At 43.3% G+C, this 27,015-nt stretch overlaps 1 protein-coding gene across 2 annotated transcripts in view; it reads left to right on the top strand.

The window, feature by feature from the left end:
- The window catches only part of cux2b (cut-like homeobox 2b), a 125,147-nt gene that overhangs the window by 68,175 nt on the left and 29,957 nt on the right, over positions 1 to 27,015 (top strand). For both annotated transcript variants that reach the window (XM_061818028.1, XM_061818029.1), the window contains exons 4-5: positions 15,014 to 15,092; positions 25,771 to 25,911. In XM_061818028.1, the coding sequence (XP_061674012.1) occupies positions 15,014 to 15,092; positions 25,771 to 25,911 (220 nt within the window). The remainder of the gene's footprint in view (positions 1 to 15,013; positions 15,093 to 25,770; positions 25,912 to 27,015) is intronic.

Raw genomic sequence — 27,015 nt, 5'->3', positions numbered from 1 at the left:
CAGAGTAAAGTGGAAGCAAGTGAAGAATAGGGCCCACCTGCCCTGTTGGGCGTTCAGCCGCTTCGCAGTCTTCAGGTACTCTAAGTTCTAGTGGTCCGTGAAGACAACGAACGGTACTTGCGAGCCCTCCAGCCAGTGCCGCCACTCCTCCAACGCGCTCTTGACCGCCAGCAGTTCTCGATCTCCCACATCGTAGTTGCTCTTTGCCGGGGTCAGCCTCCGAGACAGGAACAAGCACGGGTGGATCCGACCGTCTCTGGTACTCCTCTGAGACAAGACTGCTCCGATTCATGAATTAGATGCATCCACCTCCACCAAAAACTGGTTATCTGGGTCCGGAACAATTAGAACGGGCGCAGCAGTGAAGCTTGCCTTTAGCCTGCTGAAGGCCTCCTGGCAGGTCCCGGACCACAAGAAGGTGGTGTGTGGAGAGGTGAGCGCATGCAGAGGAGCGGCCACGGAACTGAAGTTCCTTATGAACTTCCTATAAAAATTAGCAAAACCCAAAAACCTCTGTACGTCCTTCCTGTTGGCGGGGGTAGGCCAACGCCGCACCGCGTCGACCTTCCCGGGGTCCATACGTATCTCTACCTCGGCCAGGACGAAGCCCAGGAAGGACACGGATGCCCGATGGAACTCACACTTGTCCACAATAACGTACAATTGGTGCTGCAGCAGACGCTGGAGCACTTCTCTGACCTGTCGAATGTGAGAGGTTAGATCTGCCGAAAAGATGAGAATGTCATCCAGGTATACAAAGACGGATTTATTCAAAAACTCCCGAAGCACGTCGTTAATGAAGTTCTGAAAAACAGCCGGGGCGTTGGTCAGTCCGAATGGCATCACGAGATACTCGTAATGCCCCGTGGGAGTGTTGAAAGCCGTCTTCCATTCGTCCCCCTCCCGGATCCGCACCAGATGATACGCGCTGCGCAAGTCCAACTTGGTGAAGATCCGGGCTCCTTGGAGGAGTTCAAAGGCTGTAGCTATCAGGGGCAAGGGATACCTGTTCTTGACCGTGATGTCATTCAATCCTCTGTAGTCGATGCAGGGTCGCAAGGTGGAATCCTTTTTCTTAATGAAAAAAAAACCCCGCGCCGGCTGGTGAGGATGACGGTCGAATGAGTCCGGTCGCCAGGGACTTCTCGATGTACTCCCTCATTGCCTGGTGCTCCGGTCCTGTCAAAGAGAACAGTTTCCCTCTGGGGGGGTGAGGTACCCGGGAGGAGTTCGAGGGCACAGTCATACGGCCGATGCGGCGGCAGAGCTCCTGCTTTAGACTCCGAAAAAACCTCCCTCAAATCATGGTAGCAAGAGGGTACTCTGGCTAATTCAGCGGCGGTGATAAGCTCGGCAACTTGGATCCCTCCCTCCTCCCCGGCGACGCCACACTGCTTGCGACAGTCCTCACTCCATGCCCTAATCCGACCCGTGACCCAGTCAATGTGGGGGTTGTGTCTCTTGAGCCACGGGCTCCCCAGGATTATGTCACTGTTACTAGAATTGAAAACGTGGAAACTAATACGCTCTGTGTGCCCCTCCGGAAAGTCCATACGTAGTGTTTGCGTGCGGTGTGTTACGCGGCAGAGGAACTTGCCGTTGGCGGCGTAAGCAACACGAGGACGCTGTGTGGGGAAGGTTGCCGCCCGCAACGCTTCGACTATCCGAGGATGTATGAGGTTTGCATCCGAACCGGAGTCAATGAACGCGGTCACTAAGCACGAATGAGCGTCTGTCCCGACTGTGAGGTGCAACAGCGATCGCCTCGACTTAGCACCAGTATACCGCACACTCACCGGCGTCGAGATCCCAAGGTCGGGGCGCTTCGGCCGAGTCGGACAGCGGGCGATTACATGTCCCAAATGACCACAATAGAAACAGTGCCCTTCTCGTCGCTGACGTGAGCGCTCCTCCCCTGGGCTGCCGAGCCCCTCCACTTGCATGGGTTCCGATGTGGCAGACAACGCGGGTGGCCGAGAAGCGACCGGGCTGAGCCTCTGCGTCTCCTCCTCCCTCAGGCCGTCCATCTGCCTCTGCACGGTCAGGCGCTGGTCCACCTTGAGGGCCAATGCGATAAGGGAGTTTAGCGAAGGCGGAAGATCCATGGCAACGAGGTGGCCACGGATTTGTGGGGACAGTCCCTGGTAAAACACGTCATGGAGGGCCTCCTCATTCCAACGGTTCTCGGCAGCCCGGATCCGGAACTCAATGGCGTAGTCGGACACGCGGCGACGTCCCTGGCGAATTGTCATGAGCGAGGACGCCGCCTGGCGTTCCGGAGCCGCGTACTGGAAAACCTGGGTGAGCACGCAGACGAAGCTCGCCCATGAGCGGAAGATCTCCGAGTTATGACTCCACTCGGCAGTGGCCCATGCCTCCGCCCTCCCCGTCATGTGGGAAATGACGAAGGCGATCCGGGAGCGTTCCGTGGGAAAAGCGGACGCTTGCAGCTCATAGTGGAGATCGCACTGCGCCAGGAAGGGCTTGACGTTGCCGGAGTCGCCTGAGAACCGCTCTGGTCGTGAGAGCGGAGTTATGCCGGCACGGGGAGGCTCAGTAGCAGCCGCGCTAGCTTGAGAAGCTAGCCACGGTTCCAGCCGGGCGCAGAGCTCATGGATCCGTTGATTACTACCCTGGAGAGCAGCGTCTTGCTCGCCCAGGCGTTTGCCCTGCACTTGCAGCGCACGGCGAATGGCTTCGGAGTCGGCTGGGTTCTGTCACGAAACGGGGCTCAAGGGTGGACCCAAATGCACGACTCCAGAGACAGCAGACAGTACAGAGGAAACCTTTATTCGGTCCAAGGTCTGAGATCAGGCAGACAGTCCCAACAATCAGAAGTAATAGTACGGCAGCCTTACGAGGGTGGTCAGTGGACAGGCGTGGGTCGGTGCACGGCGAGCAGAGGTCAGGCAAATAGGAGTGCGGGAACGAGGCATCAAGGACGACGATCTAGCGAAGGATAAGTCGTCCCCCACGTCCTATCTATACTGGGCGTCATCAACTGTAACACGGTGCAGGTGTGTTCTGACTGATTGGCTGGCCACGCCAGCCTGGGCAGGAAACCAGGAGCATGACAAAAGATAAAAAGAGTTAAATGCAACGGGCAACACAGTGCCAAGTGGTCAGCACGTCTGTGTCAGAGTTCTGAGATTCTGAGTTTGACTTTGTGGTGAGACCTCCCTGTGTGGTGTTTGGATGTTCATGGTTCACGTGTAATTCCCTGGGTACTGTGGCTTCTGCGCGGATTCCAAAAACATCCATATGTATTAACAAGCATGTAAGTTTAAGAATCTAAATACCCACAGGTGTGAATGTGAGTCTGAATTGTCGTTTATTCACCATGTTTACTTTGGAGTCGACACTCCACTATTTGACCTGAGCCAGGCGATCTCAGAGCCCTACTGGGTTTGTATTCCAATTGCATTTGTTTCATGTATTCAGGATCTAAACTATTTAGTGATTTATAGACCAGTAGCAGAACTTTAAAAACTGTTCTAAAGCTGACTGGAAACCAGTATAATGGCTTTAGAATTGGATTTATATGCTCCAACATGTTTGTTCTGGTCAGATCCCGAGCTGATCCATGTTGCTCACTTCATCTTATGAAAGTGGATGAGGTCCATTTTGCTGGCATTCTGATTTGTCATTGACAACAACTTCTTGCAAATCTGACTAAGAGTGATATCTTTCTGTGAAATATGCATAACATCAAAAACCCTTAAAGGTTATTACAAATTAATAATGAGTAGTGGGCTAAGAGCAGCAAAAAATAGCCTTCCCTTGGTACTGAGTTTAAATGTTTAATTTAACATGCTCCAGTATAAATATGGACTGCCCCCCAGCAATATGCCAGGCCCCAAAGCCTAACTAGACTATCAGCTGTGTGGAACATCCAAACGCAGACCACCAAGCTCCTACACTAAGTTACGACATTTTGATTCATGCAGACATGAATGGTCATCGGGAGCAGTCACCTTCTATCCTGAAAAGACACCTTTTTTCTGTCTTTGTGTCTTGAACAACATACGGAATTCTAAAAAAGCATTAAAGCTTTTTTAACTCACATCAAGCACAAAGTCTCTGCAGACACTAAAAAGCTCTTTCTGAGCATTTTTGTAATACAAGTTAAACCAGTGGCCCCGAACGCCCCTCATGGTAATGTCTGAGGACGCAGTACAAAATTGCCTTATTCATGTTTGTAATGTAAGATGTCTGTTCTCCATGGAGCCCGTGACGGGGGCAGCTGAGTCTGGAGTGAATTTGCCGGGCGACTACCTGGGAAACAGCAACACTCATTAATTATGTAAAACTCTCCTCGCAGTCGGAGCAGGCAGAGTTGCATACGACTGTGGCGCTTGCTCTTATTAGACTCAATGTACTCTACAACGAGCCCCCACTGCCTGGAGGCGTGGTGGGATTATCAGCCTACCGCCATGAGCCCCGTCCCCCCCGCCCCCCACCATTCCCCCTTCAAACAGAGACACTGAACAGTGTGCACATACACTTTTAATGTAATGTTTTGTAATTGTATTGGGTCTTCCACAATGCATGCTTGTTTTATTGAGGGAAAATAACGGGAATATGTGCTGTCTTTCCTCCATGGTTAACTCATCATTCACTCGCCTCCTTTGTAGCAGTTTTTTCTTTCTCCTTGGCAATCGTTTGTGGCTCACCTGCTCCACAATGAATGAAAATTGGCAAATCTGACACGACGAATGATATGCTGTGTTTGTCAGCGTAGCTGCGCAAAGAATGTTCTGTCATCCTTGCTGGCAATGCAGACGTTGTAGTCCGCGGTGTAGGATATAAATTGAGGCTTAAGTGAGAGCGCTGCAGTCAACAAGAACATATTTGTCAAGCAAATTATTGCCCTCATTACTGTTGCTTCTCGTCTCAGCATAAGATTGCAATTGTTTGTCAGACACATCGTCTCAGTTTTCTTCGGTTCTCAGCCATACTGTAGTTGTGGGTAAAGAATCGCTCATTGGTGCCGCGCTGTTCTTTTTCATGTATGCATCTTTGGAATGATGTCCCTCCTCGCAGAAACAAAGGCATTACGGACACCTGTAATTAATTAGTCTATTATGCATTCTACAATGATAATTGCCTCACTGGAAAGTCACCAGCCATGTAAGAGCAAGCAGAAGGAAAGAAAGGTGGAGAGGGCTATCCATCATTGTGGAGCTCCCCTCTTCCTCCCTGCTCATGTCATGCTGTCTCACCTTGACTACTATGAAGAAGAGCTGGAGAAGCACCGTCAACACGTGTCTGTCGGTGAGATATGGATCTGTCCACGCCAGCCTCCGACCACTCCAGAGGGCTTTGACTCACACTGGCACAGTTACTCATGACACCCCATCTGTTGTAGATTTGTTGACTTGTGTTGAATGGTGCCGAGGTAAAGGGGACCTTTTTTTTTTTTATATAATTAGCGCTTACCTACAGTTCTCTTTTTAATGCCTCTCCCAGCAATGAAATCTACTGCAGGTGTTCTCATTACTTTATTTTTCACTGCACTTCCTTTCAGCTCATCAACTCTTGCCTTTATCTCAGTCTCAGCCCGCCCCCGTCTCTTCCCCTCCTGCCATGAGAGATATGAAAGACGCAGTTTCCTCGAGGTATAGGTCATTTGCCGCATCAAACAAGCCTGCACTCAAAGAAAATGACAACTTTTGTCTTTTGAACTACAAAGATGTTCGGAAAAGATTTGTTTAACTCCCTCCATTTTTCTCATCTCAGCTGTTGACTTTACTTTGACTTTGGTGCCTTTTACTTTTTGTCGTATCACAGCATTTTTTTGACTCTTTATTTGTAAGGTGTACCCAGAAACTTCTCTTGCTTGAGTGAGATACAAATGCAGTAGAACTCTCTAGAAAAAACAGGATACAATTATGTGGCAGTCAATAAAGCCGCAATATGTCGGTAGAGGAAAAATGAAATACAAAAAACTTTTCTCCCATTTTTTTTATTATAAATGCAAGAAAACCGAGACATCTATCCATTTTCTTTGCCGCTTATCCTCACGAGGGTCGCGGATAGTGCTGGAACCTATCGCAGCTGTCAAGGGGCAGGAGGCGGGGTACACCCTGAACTGGTTGCCAGCCAATTGCAAGGCACATGGAGACAAACAGCCGCACTCACAATCACACTTAGGGCATTTTAGAGTGTCCAATTAATGCATGTTTTTGGTTGGTGGGAGGAAACCGGAGTGCCCGGGAAAACCCACACAGGTACGGGGAGAACATGCAAACTCCACACAGGCGGGGCTGGGCTGGAACCCAGGTCCTCAGAACTGTGAGGCCAGCGCTTTACCAACTGCTCCACCATGCCGCCCAAAAGCGAGACAGTGATTTTTTTTTTTCAAGCAAAATAAGATTTAGTTAACTCATTCATTCATTCATTAATTTTCCATTCCAGTTATCCTCGTTCTTAAACATTTTAGACAAAATTAACATTTTTTAAAAATTTAATAATAGCTTAGTTGCGTTCATTTCCATGTTTTTACACAACCACGTTAAGCAGGATTTCGATTATCGGATTTTCCTCATTATAAGGCGCACCTTCAATGAATGGCCTATTTTAAAAAAAAATTCATATATAAGGCACACCACATTATAAGGCGCATAGAATAGACGCTACAGTAGAGGCCGGGATTACGTTATGCATCCATTAAATGGAGCTGCACTAAAGGCTCAATATTGATCCATATATAAAGCGCACCGGATTATAAGGTGCACCGTCGGCTTTTGAGAAAATTAAAGGCTTTTAGGTGCGCCTTATAGTGCGGAAAATACAGTATCTTAAAAGCAAATCGGTGAGTGACAATGGATCATCGATGAGCCTCCAGGGAGGAGCTACCATTGAGAAACTTGCGTATCTTATGCGGAAGTCTTTAAGTTCCTCAACAGTGATGTATAAAAATAGCCACGTAACAGCTTGATTTTAAACAGAGCAGGGGTTAAAAAAAAATTATACTGAAATTCCTGAAAAAAACTGTACTGGTATTGGAGTGGTACATGTTGCTACATTTTACGCAGATGGGGCAGGTTTGATTCCTGGTCATTGCACCAACTCACAACCATGCCTCAAGCCTGGATAAAAATGGGTGAGCTGTGTCAGGAAAAAAAATGAAAAGAAAATATAAAACAAAATTGAATAAAAACAAAATAAACAAAAATAATAAAGGAAGGAAGAATTTATGAAGGGGAAAAAAAGGTAAGGCATCTGCCGTGAACACTGTACCCAACAAAGCATTCCAAGACAGGGAAAAGCTGAAAGTCGCCTCTGCACTTTATTACACTTTCTCATGGTTACTGCACAATCAAATTTTGTAAGAATTGGGATATAATTGGTCGAATGCATTTCTGCATCATGAAAATAGTTTTGATGGTTCCACACAATTTTTGGATCGCACATAATACATACCCAACGTATTCAAATGCATACATACTTTACAAGTCACTGCAAATATGTGCTATGATGATTCTCACTATCGGCCTGGCACCTGCAGAAATGTGAAGGCTAACAGACAGTGTTGATCATATTTGAATTAAATTTTGCTTGAAGTATAAAGTACACATGTGAATATTTCAGCCACAGAGACCTTTTATATGTAACATGCAGTCCATAAAGATGATGTGACGCCATCTTTAATTGATGTCTTCATGAAATGTACAAAGGGAGGGTGGAGTGGTCAGCTTTCCTGTTTGTCTGAGGGGCCAGTTCTCTTGTGACTGAGTGGAAGTGACATCAGCCGTTTGTGAGAGCAGGGCTTTGATTGACAGGCAGTGTTGATCTGAATTGGCGTGGTGACGAGATGTGTGTCAGTGCGCTGACTGCTCATCTCACTTTGCACCCAGAGATGGGCACAGCCACCGCCATGTTGCGCCGAGATGTATGTCACCATGATTAAATCCCCCCTCAAATGCAGTCTGTGTATTTGTGAGGGTGTGTGCACTCCAAGGTTCAATCGTGTGTATGTGTGCGTGCGCCAGGGCACATGGGTCTCTCACCACCTAGACTACTGTATATTGCAGTAGTGTTTACCACTGGCCCTCTCCTCCTCCCACATTACAGGCACACCACACCAACTCTTCCATCACCTCTGAACCTACAGTCAAACAAACAAAAAAGGCAGTAGCGACAGCCAGATTGTACAGTACAGCACATTAGAAAAGATGCATTTCCTTCTTGTGAAGGACATTGTAGGGATCAAGTATACAATATAACGCAGGAGAGGACTTTGTTACTTTTTCTGTATGCCGTATAGTTTGCTTTATCATAAGGTTTTGCGTGGGACTTTAGTGTGTTGATGCCAATACATTTGTGACTAAGATGCAAATATTTTTGGTGGGACTGTCTAGCTCAGGGTAGGGACGAGGCTTAACTTAAAATCTAAGCCATTTTACCATGGCGGGAGAAATGACATTTGAAAATAATAGGTCCGTGACCAATCTGTATACTGTGCTTGGTGACATTCATGCTTTCTTTGAGTTCTTGTAACTTAAGGGAAAAAAAAAGGACTGCAAAGGCTTATATAATTTCTCAATAGCTTGTAACCTTTGTTAAAACATGATCCCAAACCGCAATCAACAACGTGATCTAAGTCCACAGACATAGAAAAATGCTGATTGCATTATACATTTTCAGCAAGAAGCGCTTCCATTCTAATTTTTTTTGTAAATGTTATTTTTCTGCACGTTCCTTCTGCATGATGAAGCTCGTATCGTGCCTCAGATATTAACATACAAGAGCAAAGATCCCTTTGATTCTCTCACTAAGATGTTTTGACATGTGGTAGCAGTGGACTTCACACAGTTCTCATCTAATAAGCATGGAGTGCGACGGGGATTGTTGTGACATCCTCTCAGCCTGTTGGCTGGACCGGCGCTCTGCAAGCTCCACAGTAGGACGGACTCTCTCTGATTGTGCACTGACCTTTGCATCATGGGCAAGATGACAGGTAATTTAGAGACCTCAGGGAATGTGGAACTATACAGTTGCTTTCCCCATTCCATCCACAACCTCCACCACAGTCCTCTTGAGATTTACAGTATGTCTGTGTACACGCATGCAGTAAATGAACAGCTAAATACCTAATCTTTAAATTGTGGCCGAAAATGCTCCAGGCCAACATATGCGTATTTGCAGACACGTGATAGGGAAGGGTTGGCCTCCACAACACCCCTGTCATAGTCACACAATAATCACTTGCAATATCACAACCCTGCCTCATACAAGCAAATCACTGGGGTGGCAAGCTGGTAAGCAGAAGGGGAAAGATTTACAGTGATAATTGAATAATAAAGGGGTGAAATCATTGTAACTGATGACTGCATAATTATTGGTGCTCTTTCTGTAATCTTCTTTTAGAATACAGACATCCACGATGCCCCCTCTAAATTTCTATCCTGCCACTGTGTCTGCTCAATCCATGCTAGTTTTTTTTTTTGCAGATATGCACATGGAGACAGATGGACGCATTTGAGGGTGGTATTCTCAAAGGTTCATACTAAGTATTTCTGAGCAGTCGTGTCCCAGAGGCTGCAACGCTGTCCACCTGGTAGCTGTGTGAAGAGTTATAGGGGAGTGCTAACAGGTTTCCTTTGGCTCGCTCTCTTGCTGGCAAAGGCAATTCCCTAGCTGACCTTATCTTTTATTACAAAACGGGTAGAGAAAACAATGCGTGCTGATCCTCAACCAATGCCATAGTTGTATTGTGCAGCGAAAATGGCAGCCGAGCTTCGGCAGCAGAGTTTTGCCAATTTCGGAGGTCCTTGTGCCGTGCTTTTTTTGTTGTTGTTGTTGTTGCAAGAACCACAAGTACTTTCATGTTCCAGTGCGAGAGTTCTGTCTCTGGCACTGGATTATCGCGGCGATGACGGTGGCTTCCTGATCACGCCATTTTCTGCACCACCTCAGGGGTGTTTTGGTGGGAGTGAGGGTGAGCTATCCATATGCATAGCGGGTGCTGATGTGTGATGCACCAGACCTGCGTGTGATTGATGTGGCTGCTTGCATCTCCAGGCAGGTTAATGGTGTGATTGCTGGAGTAATCTCTGTGTTCTCTTGTTAAAGGATGATGGAGGGCCTGGAGTCTAGATGTTGCCTTCCCATGTTCTGAGGCTCTTTTTTTTAATGCATTTGAGAATCAGTGTCATGAATGATGTTAATTCTTCTGAGGGCCATCAAACAACCTTGTCCCTGCCCTGTGGATGATGGGCAATGGATTTAGTCACCCTTATAGAGGGGCTGTGTTCATTGGATGTCACACTAACAAAATGTATCTGAAATGTGTCTCTAAATGTATCTTCACAAATTTAAAGTGTGGCTGAAATATTTATTTTTAATGACATAAAACATAGAGGAGCCAACTACTGGTCGGGAATTCTTCCACAAATCGCACATCCCAGATTTTGATCAAGTTGAAAATCTGTATTGATTGTTTAGTGTAAATCTTTGGGACCGAAAAAGAACTAACAATGATCAGTAAAAAAAAAAAACTAATAATTTACTGACTGGGGCCATGATTCAGAATCATATTAAAGATCAAAATGGAAAACGGTTTGGCCAAGACAATCTCCAAGTATAAAATGGCTCAGTAGTGTGTATGGTCGCCGGGTCAATCACTCGGGCTCTGGGAGTGCCCCTCTTGATTCTCCAAGCATAAGTGAGCGTATCTGATCACTTTCTGTGAGCTCCACCAAGCTACTACTACTGCCACTGGAAAAAATAGTTTTTCAGGTCCTAACAAAATGATGATGATCAAATTGTTTCTCAAGTTTGTTGCTTCTTCTTTCCCCTGGGTGTCTGTCCCCATTTGCACAACCAGTTGATTCCCAACTGGTTCATTTGACATCCACGACCAATTTGGAGTGTCACTCAGCAGATTATGTGCCCCTTTTGTGTGTGTGTGTGTGTGTGTGTGTGTTGTTTTAAAGAAGAGTATATTTTTGTCATACAAAATACCTAAATTTTTCTTAATTTCCCTGCCACATCACTATTATTTTCTGCAAGGGGAAAATTAAATTGAGGTAAAGCCTAGCGAAACAACTACACAACGTTGCAGGGAGTTGGCTGAGCGCTACAGACTATTGCATCTGTATTGATCGGGTGCCAGCTCTTTATAGTTTCCATGAACTCCTATGAGCTTCTCCTAGTGGAGGTGATGGTGCAGAGGGGGTTGCTTGATCTTTATGATATTTCTTTTAAACATGATGTTGTCGTTATGCCTCCCCAGGGAAGAATGTCCAGTAAATTAAAGCCTGCCATGCTTGGATTCCCCTCACCCCTGCCTTATTTATGACCCCACTAAAAATTCCCAATACAGCATCATCACCAATGCTACAATCACCACATCATCATAAGTGTCTTCTATTGTGGAATTATTTTCAAAATGTAGTGAGGTGTGGAATGGCTGTAATCAACAATCGCAAATATTATATAGAGCTCGTGCACGTGACGCCGCAGTTTGCACGGCGCCATATTGTCGGTCCAACCGAGCTGCTCTGCACTGCGGGAGCCGTTGAACCTTAGCAGATTTTTCAAATGGCTCGAGACTTGTTGTGCTTTTAGTTGTCACAACAGGCCAGAAAATATCGATGGATTTTGGCAATTAAAGATAATCGATGGTGTCCAACCAAAATACACACACACTTGTGTAGCGATCGCTTTATTTCAGGTAGGAATTATTCTTCTCAATCTCAAATTACCAAGAAGTATTATTCATAATGCCAAGTCGGCTCGTTTCAGAACAATTCATATTTTAAAAAAGAAAATAAGGTGTCTGTCGCAGCAGAGAGGTTTACAGAGGTTAACGTGTGGCTGCAACCACTTCCTTGTACGTTCCGTGGAGACAACTCTGTCCTCTTTTTTTTTTCCCCCATCATAGTTAATGAATGCGAATTTGTGTAAAACCAGGGTCATTTATTTAAATATTGGTTTTTGTATCGAATATTAGCTGAAAAGATCGATGGATTCCCGCAAAGGTTAACGTGTGGCTGAACACATTTCCGTGTTGACAAGCCAGCTGTGTAGCCAAGTACGCTTACGCGTTCACGAGCCGTCTCCCCGTCACTATGTGGGATTTATTCCTGATGGAGAACAGATCCAGCAACGAAGTATTTGTATGCGTCCAGACTTATATACGCTTTCAATCTTTTCTATGTTAATCTCGATGACTTACTCACCAGATACACCTGTATATCCAGTTGTCCTAGACACGCAGAAGCGAATTAACAGTCAAATTTCTTATCAGCGAAAACGTCGACTTCAGCATTAAATATCTGTGCCAAGTGTCTCTAATTTTTCCACGTACCTTCGTTTATCACCTTCTAAATGTCTAACGGTATCGGACAAATATCTGGGTGTCGTGCTATAAAACATGTTTTCGTTTTGTCTCAATGGACTTAGCATTAGACAATGCTTTGTTTGACTGGCAATATGGCAAACAAAAGTCATGTGATTTTATGACGTAGGTGCATGAGCTCTATAAACAACTTCTGCTCTTTTTTTCGACTTACAAACAGTTCAGAGTTCTAAGCAGGTGCTCGACTGATGGTAACCCACATATTCACTAGTGCAGGTGCTCTTTCTACAGAGCCAGGTGGCAGCTAATTCACTTTCTTTGTTCCCCCCTAATGAATTGTTAATTGGTTTGTGTCACCCACCGAGCTGAAGATGGCAGGTGCTGCTGATGACGATGACCACTGTCACCCGTGAGCAGTCTTGTTCCGGCTTTGGACAACAATAACCAGGCCATGTCCCTGCGCATGGTGTACCTTGGCAGGAAAAATGCTGATCACACTGCTGTGATGATTAATACCAATAATTCAAAGACATAAATTCAATAGAAATAAATGGAAATTGAAATACAGTGGTCCTCATTAGTGGTTCGAATTACATTCCAGACCCATCCATGAAGTAGTGACATCATTAATATTTGGTAGAAATATTTTTTCCCCTCCCACTTTTTTCAAACATTTAAACTTACTAAACCCCACTTAAACTTATTGAAACAAACTTTTAAAACACTGAAAATGTATTTGAATACAAATTTAGAATAATAAAATGTGTAAAAATATTGCAGTTTCTTTGTACACATGAGGCCCTTTCTTGGGCCATGGGGATAAATCGCTTTCTGACTCTGAATACCTGTATGTGGCTTTAATTGTCGTGTGTGTGTGTGTGTGTGCACACATGCATCCCTGTCTCGGAGTATCACTCGCAGTTGTCTAAACATGCATTGCTTGTCTGTCATTCCCAATTAGAGTTTCCTGTAAAACTGAGAAATATAAGAGAGACATCAACATCATACAGTTAACCAAATGTCAGATGCCGTCATGCTAAAATGTGAAATGCCATAGACAGGCTAACAGAAATTGAATTGTGACACACATTGAGCACCAGCATATTCAAACGGGGTATAAAGACTCAGAAGCTTTCTGGCCAAGGACTTTAAAACGAACAAGGAATTTGTCTTGACATTACTCAGAGATTAATATTCTCGCTGCTCTGTTGCAAAAATGACAGTTCAATGGAGTTTATTAGTGGATATTCTCAACCTCCCTTTTCTTGCTCTTCTACGTCTATTACGCTGCATATCTTCCAGTAGACCTGAATGTTGCCTGGCATGTTTTGGCACAACGTGACACGACATTTTAAAGAGTGGGCTATACATTTTGACTTGCCAGTATACCGGACAAACCTAAACGATGGCTTCAAATCTGGAGTATAGCCGGGGTGAACCAAGAAAGGTGAACAGAGATAAGGTGAGGGTTCACTGTATAAAAAATACTGCCTCTCTGTGTATGTCATAATAACTTTGTAGTTAGCCTTAAAATACCTCTCCCATAGCCTGTAATGATCTTGAAACTTATTGAAACACTTGTTTTTCCTGTGTCTCAATGAGATGATTAACGTCATTGTCATTCAAGCCTTCTACACTTAACAACGTAGATACTTTGACTGCTTTGTCTACTTGTAAATGTAAATAACCCTTCTTCAGGAGAGAACACCTTTGTAGTCATGGAGACATTCTGGTCACAACTAATTTTCAATTGGCAACGGGCACAAGTGTACTTCATGTCCTTCGTTACCTTTCGGATACTTTGAAGACATGTTGCTGATGTGTAATCACACCAGTCCAACTTCAGTGTGAAGTTTTCACTGAAATCCATTCTCTTGATGAGGTACAGATATTGCGGGATAGCAATACTTGAACTTTGATTAAGTAAGGGACTAACATTTTAATGGTCATACAAATGTAAGAATGCATTAGCCAACATACAACGGTTAAAATAATAAAACATCCTTAAAAACCTGTGCGCGCTAATGAAAAGTGGACGTTGCTGGGTATGTCCCACAGATACATAAAAAATGAAGAACCACTATAAGTAAATTAATGTTCCTTTAAGCACAAGGGATAACGCGAGCAGCAAAATCCGTAGTGCGGTTCCCTTGGTTTTTGATGGTCAGACCCTGGAATGGGACTGAAATCATCCACCCCACCGTGAGTTTTATTCAACAATAATTCTGCATTCTGTGACATCTCCACCAATTCATCCTGAAAGAGCATGACCATAGCTGGAAACTGAATGTGAGTGTTTACTCCACCAGGTCCCCTATTGAGACTTATTTTGTTTGAAGGGTTCCATAAAAGCCATTATTATTTAAATAACACCTAGAGTTGATCCTTTGATGCTCGCCAAATTGAGGCCTCATGAGATATGCTAACGTCACACTGCCAGTTGCAGCTTTATTGGTATGATATATTTTTCCAGATTGTTTTTTGTCACATTTTGAACCGTACTACATCAGAGGCATCGACGTAAAGAAGTTTATTCCGCTGTATAAAGCTTTACCATGCCATATATAGGAACTGCTATGTCGAAGTTTTTTCTCTTAGTGAAAGTATATGAACTCCATATATGCTTGTTTATCACACACTGCAAATTTACAGCTACCTGGGTTGTATCCACTTATACTTAATGCCTTTTTTTTTTTGGCTCTGCAGGTGGTCGCTCTGAACAAGCGGAGTAAAGAGGCTGAGTCTGCATTCCTTGGAATCTACAAACAGCTTATTGAGGCCCCAGGTGATTCTCCCACTAAGGCTGTAGATGTTTATCTTCACAAACAATACCAACACCAAGAGTAGTTTCACATTTAAAATGGTTCACTTCAGCAAATGTATTTTTTTTCTACAATGAAGATCAATTAATTCCCCATCTGTGGTGGGTTGTCCACTGTTTGCAGGCAGAGATATAAAATCATGTAAATTAAAGAAGAAAAATCAGCACATTAAAAAAAATATTGCCCTTACAATTGAATGTTAAAATCGCACTTTGATATGAGATGCAGAAAGCCCCGTAGCCTGTGGCTTCTATCTATTTTTTAAAAGTCCGTGATCTGAGTGGTTTCCAAAACTCTGCGTGAGGCCACTTCAAAACCCAGCCTTGGTCCTCGAGACTGGTTAACATGGCTGAGAAGCGAACACATCCTTGAGGAGCTTGGCTGTTGATTGGAGAGGGCCAATTAAAATCCCCACTGAAGTCTAGCTTCACGTGGAATGCGGGCCTGATGAGGCCAGTTGGGGAAAAGCAAGGTAGAGGCAACGACATAAAGCGGGAAGACTTTTTCTTATGGTTGCAGTTCTCAATTTCAATGCCCCTCCATATGTAAACAATTCCCGTGTTGCAGGAGACTGCGGCAAAACATGGCCCAATCTCATTCCAGATCAGAGAAACACTTGTGGCAGTTGTAGAGAAAGCTGTACACTAATTCAATGAATGAAAGATAAAAGTCTGCGACAGACAACTTGCAACAGCAGCAGCTGACTTTTATAGGTCTCCTTTCGCCTTGAAGTCCCCTACTTGATATACTCTCTCTCTCTCTCTCTCTCTCTCTCTCTCTCTCTCTCTCTCTCTCTCTCTCGCACTCTCTACTTGATAGTCACCATTTCCTTCACATAACATCTCCTTGATGTCTCAGAATCCATCCATTTTCCAAACAGCTTATCCTTACAAGGGTCGCAGGAGTCCTGGAGTCTATCTCAGCTAACTTTGGGCAAAAGGCAGACTACACCCTGAACTGGTCGCCAGTCAGTCACAGGGTACATATCGACAAGATCCCTGAGCCCACGCTGCCCGCACCAAAGTCAGGCGTGTGTACCACTACACCATCTTTCATCATTTTTATTTCTTTGACTGTAAAAATCAAACCTCTTTAGTTTAACACAGGCATGTTTTGCCAAGTAAAGTAAGTGAGTTTTTTTTTCGGCATGTTCCGTTAGCGGTCGCCACAGCGTGACATCTCAGATCAACGCACATATTTGTTTGGCGCAGTTTTTACGTCGGATGCCCTTCCTGATGCAACCCCTTTCGGGGAGTTAAAAGCATTTTAACACAAGCATGTTTTGCCAAGTAACCTACTAAAATCACCAATACTAAACTGTTACTTTGACCTAAAAGATTAAAAAAAAATAAAAAACTGCCCTGGCACTACCAGAAAAAAGAAAAACTGAAGTGTTCATCAAAAACTAGTGTTTATTCTTAAAAAGTAAAGTTGATATTTTTGTAAGCCTCTGTAATGTGGACATTTTTAACATGAACACTGCATTTACATATTGGATAAAAAAAAACACTGTACTTAAATAATTACTCAATTTAAATGTGTGTCGCATAAAAATTAAATTTGGTTTGTACCAAAATGCTTGAAAAAACATGCAAATGGTTTGTACGTAAACATTAAATATAATTGAACTTGTGTCTCCACATTGAGGCAGCCCAAATTAGTCCAAATCCCTGGTACACCACAGAGGTGCCTGACTGTGTACCTAACCTTGAATTTTAGTGTTGGCTGTCTCCATGTGCCCTGCAATTGGCTGAAAAACAGTTCAGGGTGTACCCCGCCTCCTGCCCGATGACAGCTGAGATTGGCTCCAGCACTCCCGCAAAGGATAAGTGACTCAGAAAAGGGTTTTGATGGATTCATTCCAACTCTTAATGACAAACCTTTTGTTACTCATGTTTTCATTTTACACACGGTAAACATCTTCCAACAGTAAGTGATTGTATTTATCTGAACAACACAAGTGTTTAGGCAACGATAACCACTTGCAGCATGTCAGGGTCGGGTTTTTGCGGGGTTGAACAAGGCAAAACATGGAGTATCCATGTGCAAGGAAGGAATCTCAAAAAGTATATATTTTCAACAACAAAATGGGCAAACAAGTCCCATGGAAAAATTAAATTATAAATTAATAACACTCTCACACAAGGTTCAAAGTGACACTAGCGGTAAACTCAAAACATGACGCTCGAGAGATGATTTATAGCAAGTGGGCATTCCACAAAGAACCGACAAAGACTGAAAGAAAGCAAGGGACTAAATACAAGTGAACTGATGGGACAGGATGGGACGTGAGTCGGAGGGAGCTGATAAGTTGACACAAGGTGAGAACAGGTGGGGAGGTAAACAACCAAATGAGCACACAAGACATGAGCTGCCTGGAAAACATGAAGTCAGCCTAATCTAAACTAAAACACAGACCATGAGAGCATACGAGATGAGATTTTATTTATCTATCTAACTATTTATTTATTTATTTCAAGTCAGTGCACATGTTGGCTACTGCCCATCCCTTTCAGGGACACAGGAAAGCTGAAGCCTTGCCCGGTTGATTTAGTTTCGGGCTGTGGAAGCGCACAAAATTTCAAGTCGTGCTTCCCAAAATGAGCAGTTACCCTGATTCAGCATGCGCAACACAGAGCCGTGTCTCAAATGGTAAAAGTTGTTTCCGCAGGGAGGGCATCCTGTTTTTGCACCGTGCGGCGTAACCTCCATGATTCGTGCCCGTTTGTCACTGTACATCTTGCCACAAATATCCAAGGTCGCCACTTGCATCCTACTTGAAAATGGATGGCTCCGGGTTTACTGCAGGGCAATCATTTGGCTGTGGCCCCTCTTCATTTTGCTCTGCTTCTAAGAAACGACAGAGCGGTCCTCTTCTGTCCCCACAATGCCGCAGAGCTCGTGTACTTCTGATTTCTTGACTGACTTAATATATATATATATATATATATATATATATATATATATATATATATATTTATTTATTTTTTTAACCTAACCTTCTTGCTAATCTAAATACAGTTATTACTATTTATTGCTGGATGTTTTTTTTTCCACTTTATTATTTAATTTGACAGTGTCTCTCCCCTAAATGGTGTTTGCCCATGTGCTCATTTATGTTATGTCGGTCCAATCAGAGCAGGCCACAGTTAATGAACAACATGGAGATAGGCGAAAACAACCGTTCAATATGTGACCTGTTGTATGCGGCTATCGTTAACATCTTGTCACATATCATTTATCCACTTTGCTGCTCTCTCTTTGAATACCGATCCCATACATTCATTAGTTGCCAGTGTGGTAATGATAGGCTTTGCAAATAATGCTGCAGTTTAGTCGCAGCTTCAATGCCGCCTTAAATGTAAAGCAGAAATCAAATCCTCTTGAAATCCAAACTTGTTGAAGTAAGTTATTGAGTGGTATTTTTGCTCTCTCCCTTCATCCCTTTCACCAAGCCCCGAAGATGAAATATCAATCCACTGGAGTTTTTCATTAGTGTGCTATATTTTGATTTGCTCGTGACATCTTTCATGCAGTGCACACTAACCCAGTCTGAGGCTTGAAATGGACCCTTTAACAGTGTTTCCCAAACATTGTTTATATCACCTCCACGCCGTTTTGATCAGCCACGATAAACACGTTGGGATTACCTCGCGCTGGAAAAATTGTGGCAGCTTCTGCCGGAGTTCATCACTTTCCCAGAGATGCGCCTAACTTTTCCCAGGTCTTTTTCTACCTCTTCTTCTTGCTGTCTCATTCTTCTCTTCCCTCCTGGAATGTGTGCGCGAGTCGTTTGAACGTCAGCGTTTGTTGCCGCCTCTGTGAGATCAGCGAGGCCCTGTCGCCATGGGCGTAGCCCAGAGACTGATGCTCCAGGTGTTTGCTCTTCCTCGCCTCCTCACTATGCACACACACACACACACACACACACACACACACACACACACACACACACACACACACACACACACACACACACGCACACGCACACGCTCTTCCCCCAGGGTCCGGCCCACTCCTTCTCTCTTTTAGAAGAGAGCTGCTTTCATCTGAGCGGGGAGCTCATCAGACTTTGTGAAGATTCTGTTCTGAATACACCCCACTGAGTGTGTAAATGCCTGCGCGCACGACTGCAAGTTGTAAACGTTATGGCTGCAGTGCTTGCTAGTGGTGACGAATGGAATTAAGGAGCAGAGCAAGAGCAGAATTTTGTTACAGGCATTTGTGGTCCTAATAAGGATTTGATTTGAGGATCACCATGCTAAAGAAATCGTCTTGCCTTATTATTTTTTTTTTTTGCGGGGGGGTCTAGTGGTCAGGGGACTCCACACACCCACTTAGTTTGTTTATATCTGGGCTCAGCTCTGTTCCGTTTTGTTGCCTTGTGTGTCGTGTTCTGTTCGACTAGGCCTGTAAATATCTTGCATATTCACAGTGAAAGCTCCCCTCCGGCTATGAAATTATCAAATCAGAAAAGCACTGACCTCAGTAGTTGAGAGCCATTCAAATGCATTAAGAACGGTTGTCCTTCTTCAACCCCCACCAAACATAAACAGGCACACGCAGCGAGGCCTGCAAGGCACAGCAAGCTGGCTTTATTGTAATTGTGCAGCTGAGTACCTACAGTCAGGGTAAGAGGAGTGGAAGAGGAGGAGGAATACTGTAAATGTTTGTGGCAGTCTTTTGGAAAATAAGGGCATATAAAAGCTGATAGGGAATGAAAGCTCTATGGGTGGGACATGATTATGCACAAGTGATTAATAAGCGCAATAATAAACAAAGGCCCAGGAGATGTTTGAGGTGCTTAATAATGCATTATGCTCATAAAAGAGCTGGGCCTCGCCAACTGATCCCTGTGGAGTAGGACACGCCAGAGGGACCGGAAGGGAGAACAAGTGTGTGTAAGAATGCCACATTTGTGTGCACATACAATTCCAAAATGGGAAGACAAAAGAATTAGATGATGCTAATTCCTTATGACTTCACTGCATGCCACATAAATAACAATGAACAGCATAGTTTGTATAGTTTTTCCCGTCAAGTATAGTTTGCGTCATAACTTATTTCTTACAGTTGCTGTGTGTTTGTTGGAAGATTTTAAATAGCTGTAGTTTGTATTGATGTCATTCCCTCTCTGTGCTTCTGTACAGTCTCTGGAAGATGGTGACATTTCCCTTTTAGTGCACAAAAGGTGTTGCTTCCCCTGTGTTTCTCGCACTTATTTCAGTCTATCCGATCTTTGATCCACATCATTTTGACTTCAAAATGCACCGCAGAAACAAAAGTCCTCTTTGTGAATATGCTGTGCCGCGTCCTCTAGTTCTAATCCAAATAAATAATTGACTCATAGCAGAAAGTGTGGCAATTATCGTAAATGCTTAACATCAATTTGCATTTTTGGGAAGGTGAAAATTGAGCTCCAAAATTGTGTCAGCCTACTTTTGGTCCCTGACAGCACGATTACAGCACTCTTACTGTTTGTTGCAGCAGTAGGAGCAGAACATGTTTATGGACCTTGAAGTCCAAACTGAGGTAAAAAAAAAAACAAAACAACACTGTTTTGAATGAAAAGAAAAAACCCTTGAGCGCAGCCTTGTAAATTAATTTGTTCGTGTTGTATGATGAGAACACAGCTGGCCTCATTAACATGTGCACAACAAATAATTATAGGTTTCTCCCACCCCCCGCACCCCATCTTCAGCCAGCCACTGCTTGGCTAATAGGCTTGCTGGGTTAATTATGTCAGATTGTAATTACACAGGGCCCAAAGAGATATAAGGGGCCACCCTACTGTGCCCACGCCACATAATAATGGTATATCGCTGACACGGCATAAACCGAGCGGCCGACACACCTGCTTGTCTTCTTCTACGCAAGACCTTAGCCCTTTTGCCCCTCCCTTCCCCACTTCGACCCATACACATCCTCTACCTCGACATCCACCTGTTCCGAACCACCCACAGGCTACTGAACTGTCCACCCTCTTACTGACTTTGGTTTCTGCACCCCGATGCTCCGAACGCCTTTTATTTCTTTGACGTGCAACAGCCCGGAAAGAGCATCTCAGTGAACACGGGGAAGCAGCTACTACGTCACAGCAGCCTCATTACTGTGCAGCCTAAATGATGAAACTCGGTATCAATGTAGCTGCAATTGTGCAAAAACATAATTAAAAGTGTGAGTAGGCTTGAAGCACGACAGAGCTATGACATTTCCAGACACGGTCTACTTTAACCTCTTTAGTAGTAATTCGCCTTCATAGAGTTTACAGTTACAGGGACAGTGTGAGCTTTGGTGTAAAATCGTTAAGATCAAAACACGATTTAGGCTGGAATGTCCTCTGTTGCATTTCGTTTGTCACGTTACCGTCTCCGTTTTGGAGTTCACTCTTTGCAATGTCTGAAATTATCATGCGAGCAAGGCCCTGCATACTCACTAAGTAAATTAGTGAAATTAGTGTCCATGAATACAAAAAAAAATTCTTTTTTTAAACATCTTTTATTGAATATAACTGAGTTGACTCATTAGGCAATTAGGTAAATGGAATTCACCCAGTGTATTCATGCTGCTATCATACTTTTCAAGTATTGTGTATGTGTGTTGTTTTAACACATTTCAATTAATAATCAGGAATTTCTAACGTGTTTTTTTTAAATTTGCTTTTCATAAAATATAGCATGAACATTGTAGGTGGTACATGTACACAGTCTGGCCCTCAGGGCTTTTTGATACATTTACACTAAAGTAGAATAGGGCTCGCACACTTGACAGGGGACGGGAGGAGGGATAAAAACTTCTTGGCAGCTAAAGTGAGGATAATACAGCATGTTTTTTGCTGTTACTTGTATGTATACGAAAAAAAAAATATTTTATCTGAAAGTAGGTTTCAACCATGTGTTTTATTTCAATGTGTATGAGGTTTTTTTTATCATATATATGGAATTGAATGTAAATTACACACATGGTAAACCAAAAATCAAAACCAAAATTGCAGTCTGCTACTGTGTTATATTTATTTTATTTATTATATTTATTATATTTAATTCAGTTTTTGCTCCAGTAGCTCACATCTCAGTGTCAGCACATCAGGGCAGCAAGTTATCACTTTCGTCTTAACATACAATTGTAAGGTCTCATCTGTGATACTGCATGTGAGCAATGTTTATTTTGAATATAGAGCTCATGCACCTACGTCACCGAAATCACATGACTGGCCATATTGCCAGTCAAATAAACCATTGTTCAATGCTAAGTCCGTTGAGACGAAACAAAAATATGTCTTATAGCACGACACTCAGAGTTTTGTCTGACACCATTAAACATTTAGAAGGTGAAAATAAACAAATGTACGTGGAAAAATGAGAGACACTTGACATAGAGGACCATATTTAATGCTTCTAAAGTCGATGTTTTTGCCGATAAGAAATTGGAGTTAATTCGCTTCCACTTGTCTTGGACAACTGAATATACACATGTATCTGGTGAGTAAGTTATCGAGATTTACACCGTATAAAAGTCTGGACACATACAAATACTTCATTGCTGGATCTGTCCTCAACGGGGAGACAGCTCGTTGACGCGGTAGCGTCCTTGGCTACACGTTAACCTTTGCTGAAATTCATTGATCTTTTCAACTGGTATTCAATACAAATACCAATATTTAAATAAATGACCCCTGGTTTTACACAAACTCGCATTCATTAACTATAATTGAAAAAAAAGATGACGGGTTGATGGCTCGTGAACGCGGAAGTGTATTCGGCTACACGTTAACCTTTGCCGAGATGCATTGATCTTTTCAGCTAGTATTCAGTGCAAATACCAATATTTAAATACATGACCCCTGGTTTTACACAAACCGCATTCATTAACTATGATTGGAAAAAAAAAAAGAGGACGGAGTCGTCTCCACGGAACGTACACGGACGCGAGTGCAGCCACACGTTAACCCCTCTGCTGCGACAGACAGTTTTTCTTTTTTAAAATACGCATTGTTCTCAAATGAGCCAAATTGGCATTATAAATACTTCTTGGGAATTTGAGATTGAGAAGAATAATTCCTACCTGAAATGAAACGATCGCTACACAGGCGTGCGTATTTGGTTGGGCACCAGCTATCACGTTTAATTGTCAAAATCCATCCATCTTTTCTGGTCTTTTCCGATGGTATGCTATGGAATGATCTCTTTGAATATCTGTCTCGTCTGTTGTGACAACCAACTGCACAGCAGGTCTCAGGTTATTGTAAATATTCTCCTCCTCAATGTCTCCCACAATGTCGAGCAGCTCTTTTTGACCGGCAGTATGGTGCCATGAAAATGGTGACATCACGTGCACGAGGTCTATAGTTCATGTGGCATATAACGTTGAACGTGCGACTGGCTGGATAGATTTGGCTGTAAATGTTTGGATATTTTTAGTAAAAGTGTAAGAACGACAATATGCAGGCTTACACTGCCAGTCCATTGAATAATCCATCCATTTTCCGTTTTGCTTATCCTCACAAAGGTTGCAGGAGTGCTGGAGCCTAACCCAGCTGACTTAGAGCAAGCAGTGGGATACCCTTGTAACTCCTCACCAGCCGATCGCAGGACACAAAAAAGTCAACAACCAACCGTTTACTCTCACATTCATATCTATGGTCAATTTGATCTTCAATCAACCGACCAGGCATTTTTTTTTGGATCTTGGATGCAACAGGAGTACCTGGAGAAAACCCATGCAGACATGGGTAGAACATGCAAACTCCACACAAGCGGGGCTGGGATTTGAACCCCATCCCCAGAACTGTGAAGCAGATGTGCTGACCAATTGTCCATCATTAGTTATAGTCATGAAATAAAAAAAAAAAAAGAATAATTTACAAATGATTAAAATGCTTTTCACCAGCAAAATATATTTTTTTTATTTCTGTAAATATGACCTCAAATCAGAATTGAACTCCTTTTCTCAGGTTTGACTGAATTAAAAAAATGATCGCTGTGACTTCCTGTTGTACGGCATGCTCTACTTTAATGGCTTGGTGGTGTTCATTAATGCAAATACAAGTAATGACTTGTTTTTTTTGTTTTTTTTTTTTAACGTGAAGGTTTTTATCACGAGAGCCGCATTGTTACTGGTGCATCCCACCATTAGTAGGTACGTTGCAAAGTTATTGGCTGACTTTCTGGTCTGTCCTTCACTAAGTGCAGCTCTCTTTCTGCCTTTTTCAAGGATCCCCTCATCTGTATTTGAACTAAGGTTATGTTTCAATACACACTTAGGTCATATCCCTTTTTGTTTTCAAATGTGACTTGACCCCCTCCCCTGCCAAGGAATTGATAATCCTGATTTGTCCATGTGCGAGTATAATCTCTGTCCTTTGATCAGTAAAAGTTGAAAGGATATATGGGAAAGAGGCTGATGAAGTGATTTCTGTGACAGTGGGTCGATGAAATAGCAGCGCTTCCTGTTTGTCTTAGAAGAGCTTTTCCCTTAATAGTGATGTCCCTTGCGACTGATGCAATCGCTCCGCAGTTGGTGCAACAATGAATGCAGACAATGTTTGACTGTAAACGGTCCTGGGAAAAATAGCGCGATCAATTAAATGGTGCAAAATGTTTGTCTGATGAAAAAGCAGATAGGGCGCGCTGCAATGCACAGCCATGATTTCAACAAATTGCACGTCGCAGAAGTTTGGGGTCTGTGATTAGTGTTTGTTTTTTTTTGCTGGGAGTTTATGCCAAAGTTGCCCCCCGTCACCACCTCACCCCCACCCCCCTTTGCTCCATTGCTCATGAAATGTCACGGCAGTCAGTGCCCACACTAGACACACAAGTATAAGATGTGTGGATGAAAGGTGCCAGAAAAAAAAGTTTGCGTAGCGCAAAGAAGCGATTTTCCTCTTTTAGAGTTTTTAAAGGCGTGTGTGTATGCGAGCGTGCCTCCTCATCTCGCTCCCCTCCTTGTCAAGGAGCTCCCCTGAGCTTGCTTCTCTGTGCTTAGGCACTAGAAGTCACCTCCTTTGGTGTTCAGCAGGCAGGTACACAACAAGAGCAGCTCACTCTCTCTGAGCTGTTGAACTTTTCGGGAGGGGAAGAAAGGGAAGGCGAAGATTAAAAACAGCCCTGTGATGTGGAGTGCCGAGCTGCCTCCTGAGAATTCCTGGCATAATAATTTAAATGATCAAATGATACAGAGGAGACTTGTTAGCTGAGAAGCAGCCTCCTAGTTGGCCCCATGGGCCCAGTGCTGCCGCGCATGCATTGCAAAATAGCTCCTCTATTGTGTTAAAGAATCCAGTTCCTCCCCGCTCCCCCCCTTTTTTTTTACACCCTTTTCAGGAGCATACTTTTTCAACACTTTGTTTAGGTGTAAATTTGCCACTAAAGACTGTCACCTATTCATGACAAGCTTGTCTTTTTACCTTATCCTTTATAAGCTATTGCTTTTAGCACTATGTCCAGCGTGTACATTTTTAAAAGGCACTCTTGCTAGGGAAGGCCAAGAGTTACTTTGGAAACAAGTCTCTCTGGAATTGTCTGCTTCTGTTGAAACTAAAGAACTGTTTTTTTTTTCTTTTTGAAGGGGTTGGTGGCTCTTAAATTTGTAAATACCATGTAACTTGTAATCCTTTCTTTAACGGTTTGTGTCTTTTCACAGATCCAGCTCCTTTACTGCAGGCCTCTCAGGCCCTGGAGCAGAGGCTGCAGCAGCTTCAGACTTCAGCCCCCGACACTGGGACCCTGGTACGGGAGATCAGTGGGCACTGGAAGAAACACCTGGAGTGCCTTGAAAGGACAGGTCAGAATAAAAGCATGGACAGTTGGGATTCCACTTTTCTCTTTTGATTCCGATCTGGTCAGTTATATCTGTTAAAGATCAGCGTATCCCAAAAGGGAATCATATATTTTTTTTAAACAAAACAGTCAAAGACAAACTTTTTTTGCGTGTTACCAGTGTTATGTCACAGTCAATATAAACCTAATTAGCTTGACTGAGCATGAGTCGGCTTGATCGTCCGTTAAGATTTTATGGTGATTGGCTTTAATGTCATAATTTGCCACTCCAATCAACGAGTCCGCAAAAGATATTTACTCTGCATCGCTGTCGTGTACGGTCTATTTGAATCCAAAAGCTAGTTTACTTTTAGCCTTGTTGCATGACTTTTGACAATACTAATATCTGACCACCCAAATTTATTTAATATAAAAAATGTCAGGCGTTCATTGAAGGATTACTTGAGGCATGTTCAAGTACTTTTTTAATATGGGACTTACAAGTAGCCAACAGAACATTATGTGGCCTAGCAAGCTCGTGGTAGCTCTAACAGTTGTATGTAAACATGCCAGGATTGTGTCCAATTATGCTCTAAAGTTATAGTATGTGTGAAGTAAATTACGTACAATAAAGTTATTTAACTACAGTATGTTAGCACCCATTATTTCTGTTTCTGTTTTCTTCGGTTTGACCTAATTAGAATACATAACCTGACGAGAATATTTTTGAAGATACTTGGGATGCAGTACACAAGTATGTAGAGTAAATGAACACACAAATGGCACAATGCTCCATCTCGTCATCAGATTGGTGACCGGTTATTGTCTTTTTAAATTTTTCTTTTAACACATCGGTGATCGGCCACAAGAATCCTGATCATGTAAAGCCTAAAATCAACTAGGTTCGTGGTCTCATTGTGTCCCAGTCCATTGTTCAAGCCCCTGCAGTTTGAAGATTTTTAAGACATCATTTTTTCATGGATTTTTATACTATATTTACATACTGTTTTGTCCTTGCATGTATGTAAGAGCAACAGTCGTTGATGACACTTTTCAGCCATTTATTGAATAGTAAGAAACGTGATCCCACGCACCCAAGAGATGTTGTCGACCACACTTCTTGCCCAGA

The sequence above is a fragment of the Syngnathoides biaculeatus genome, chromosome 4, assembly GCF_019802595.1.
Source record: "Syngnathoides biaculeatus isolate LvHL_M chromosome 4, ASM1980259v1, whole genome shotgun sequence".
Classification (NCBI taxonomy): domain Eukaryota; kingdom Metazoa; phylum Chordata; class Actinopteri; order Syngnathiformes; family Syngnathidae; genus Syngnathoides; species Syngnathoides biaculeatus.
Note: the sequence above shows the minus strand (reverse complement) of the source record. Positions and strands in the feature narration are given on the sequence as shown.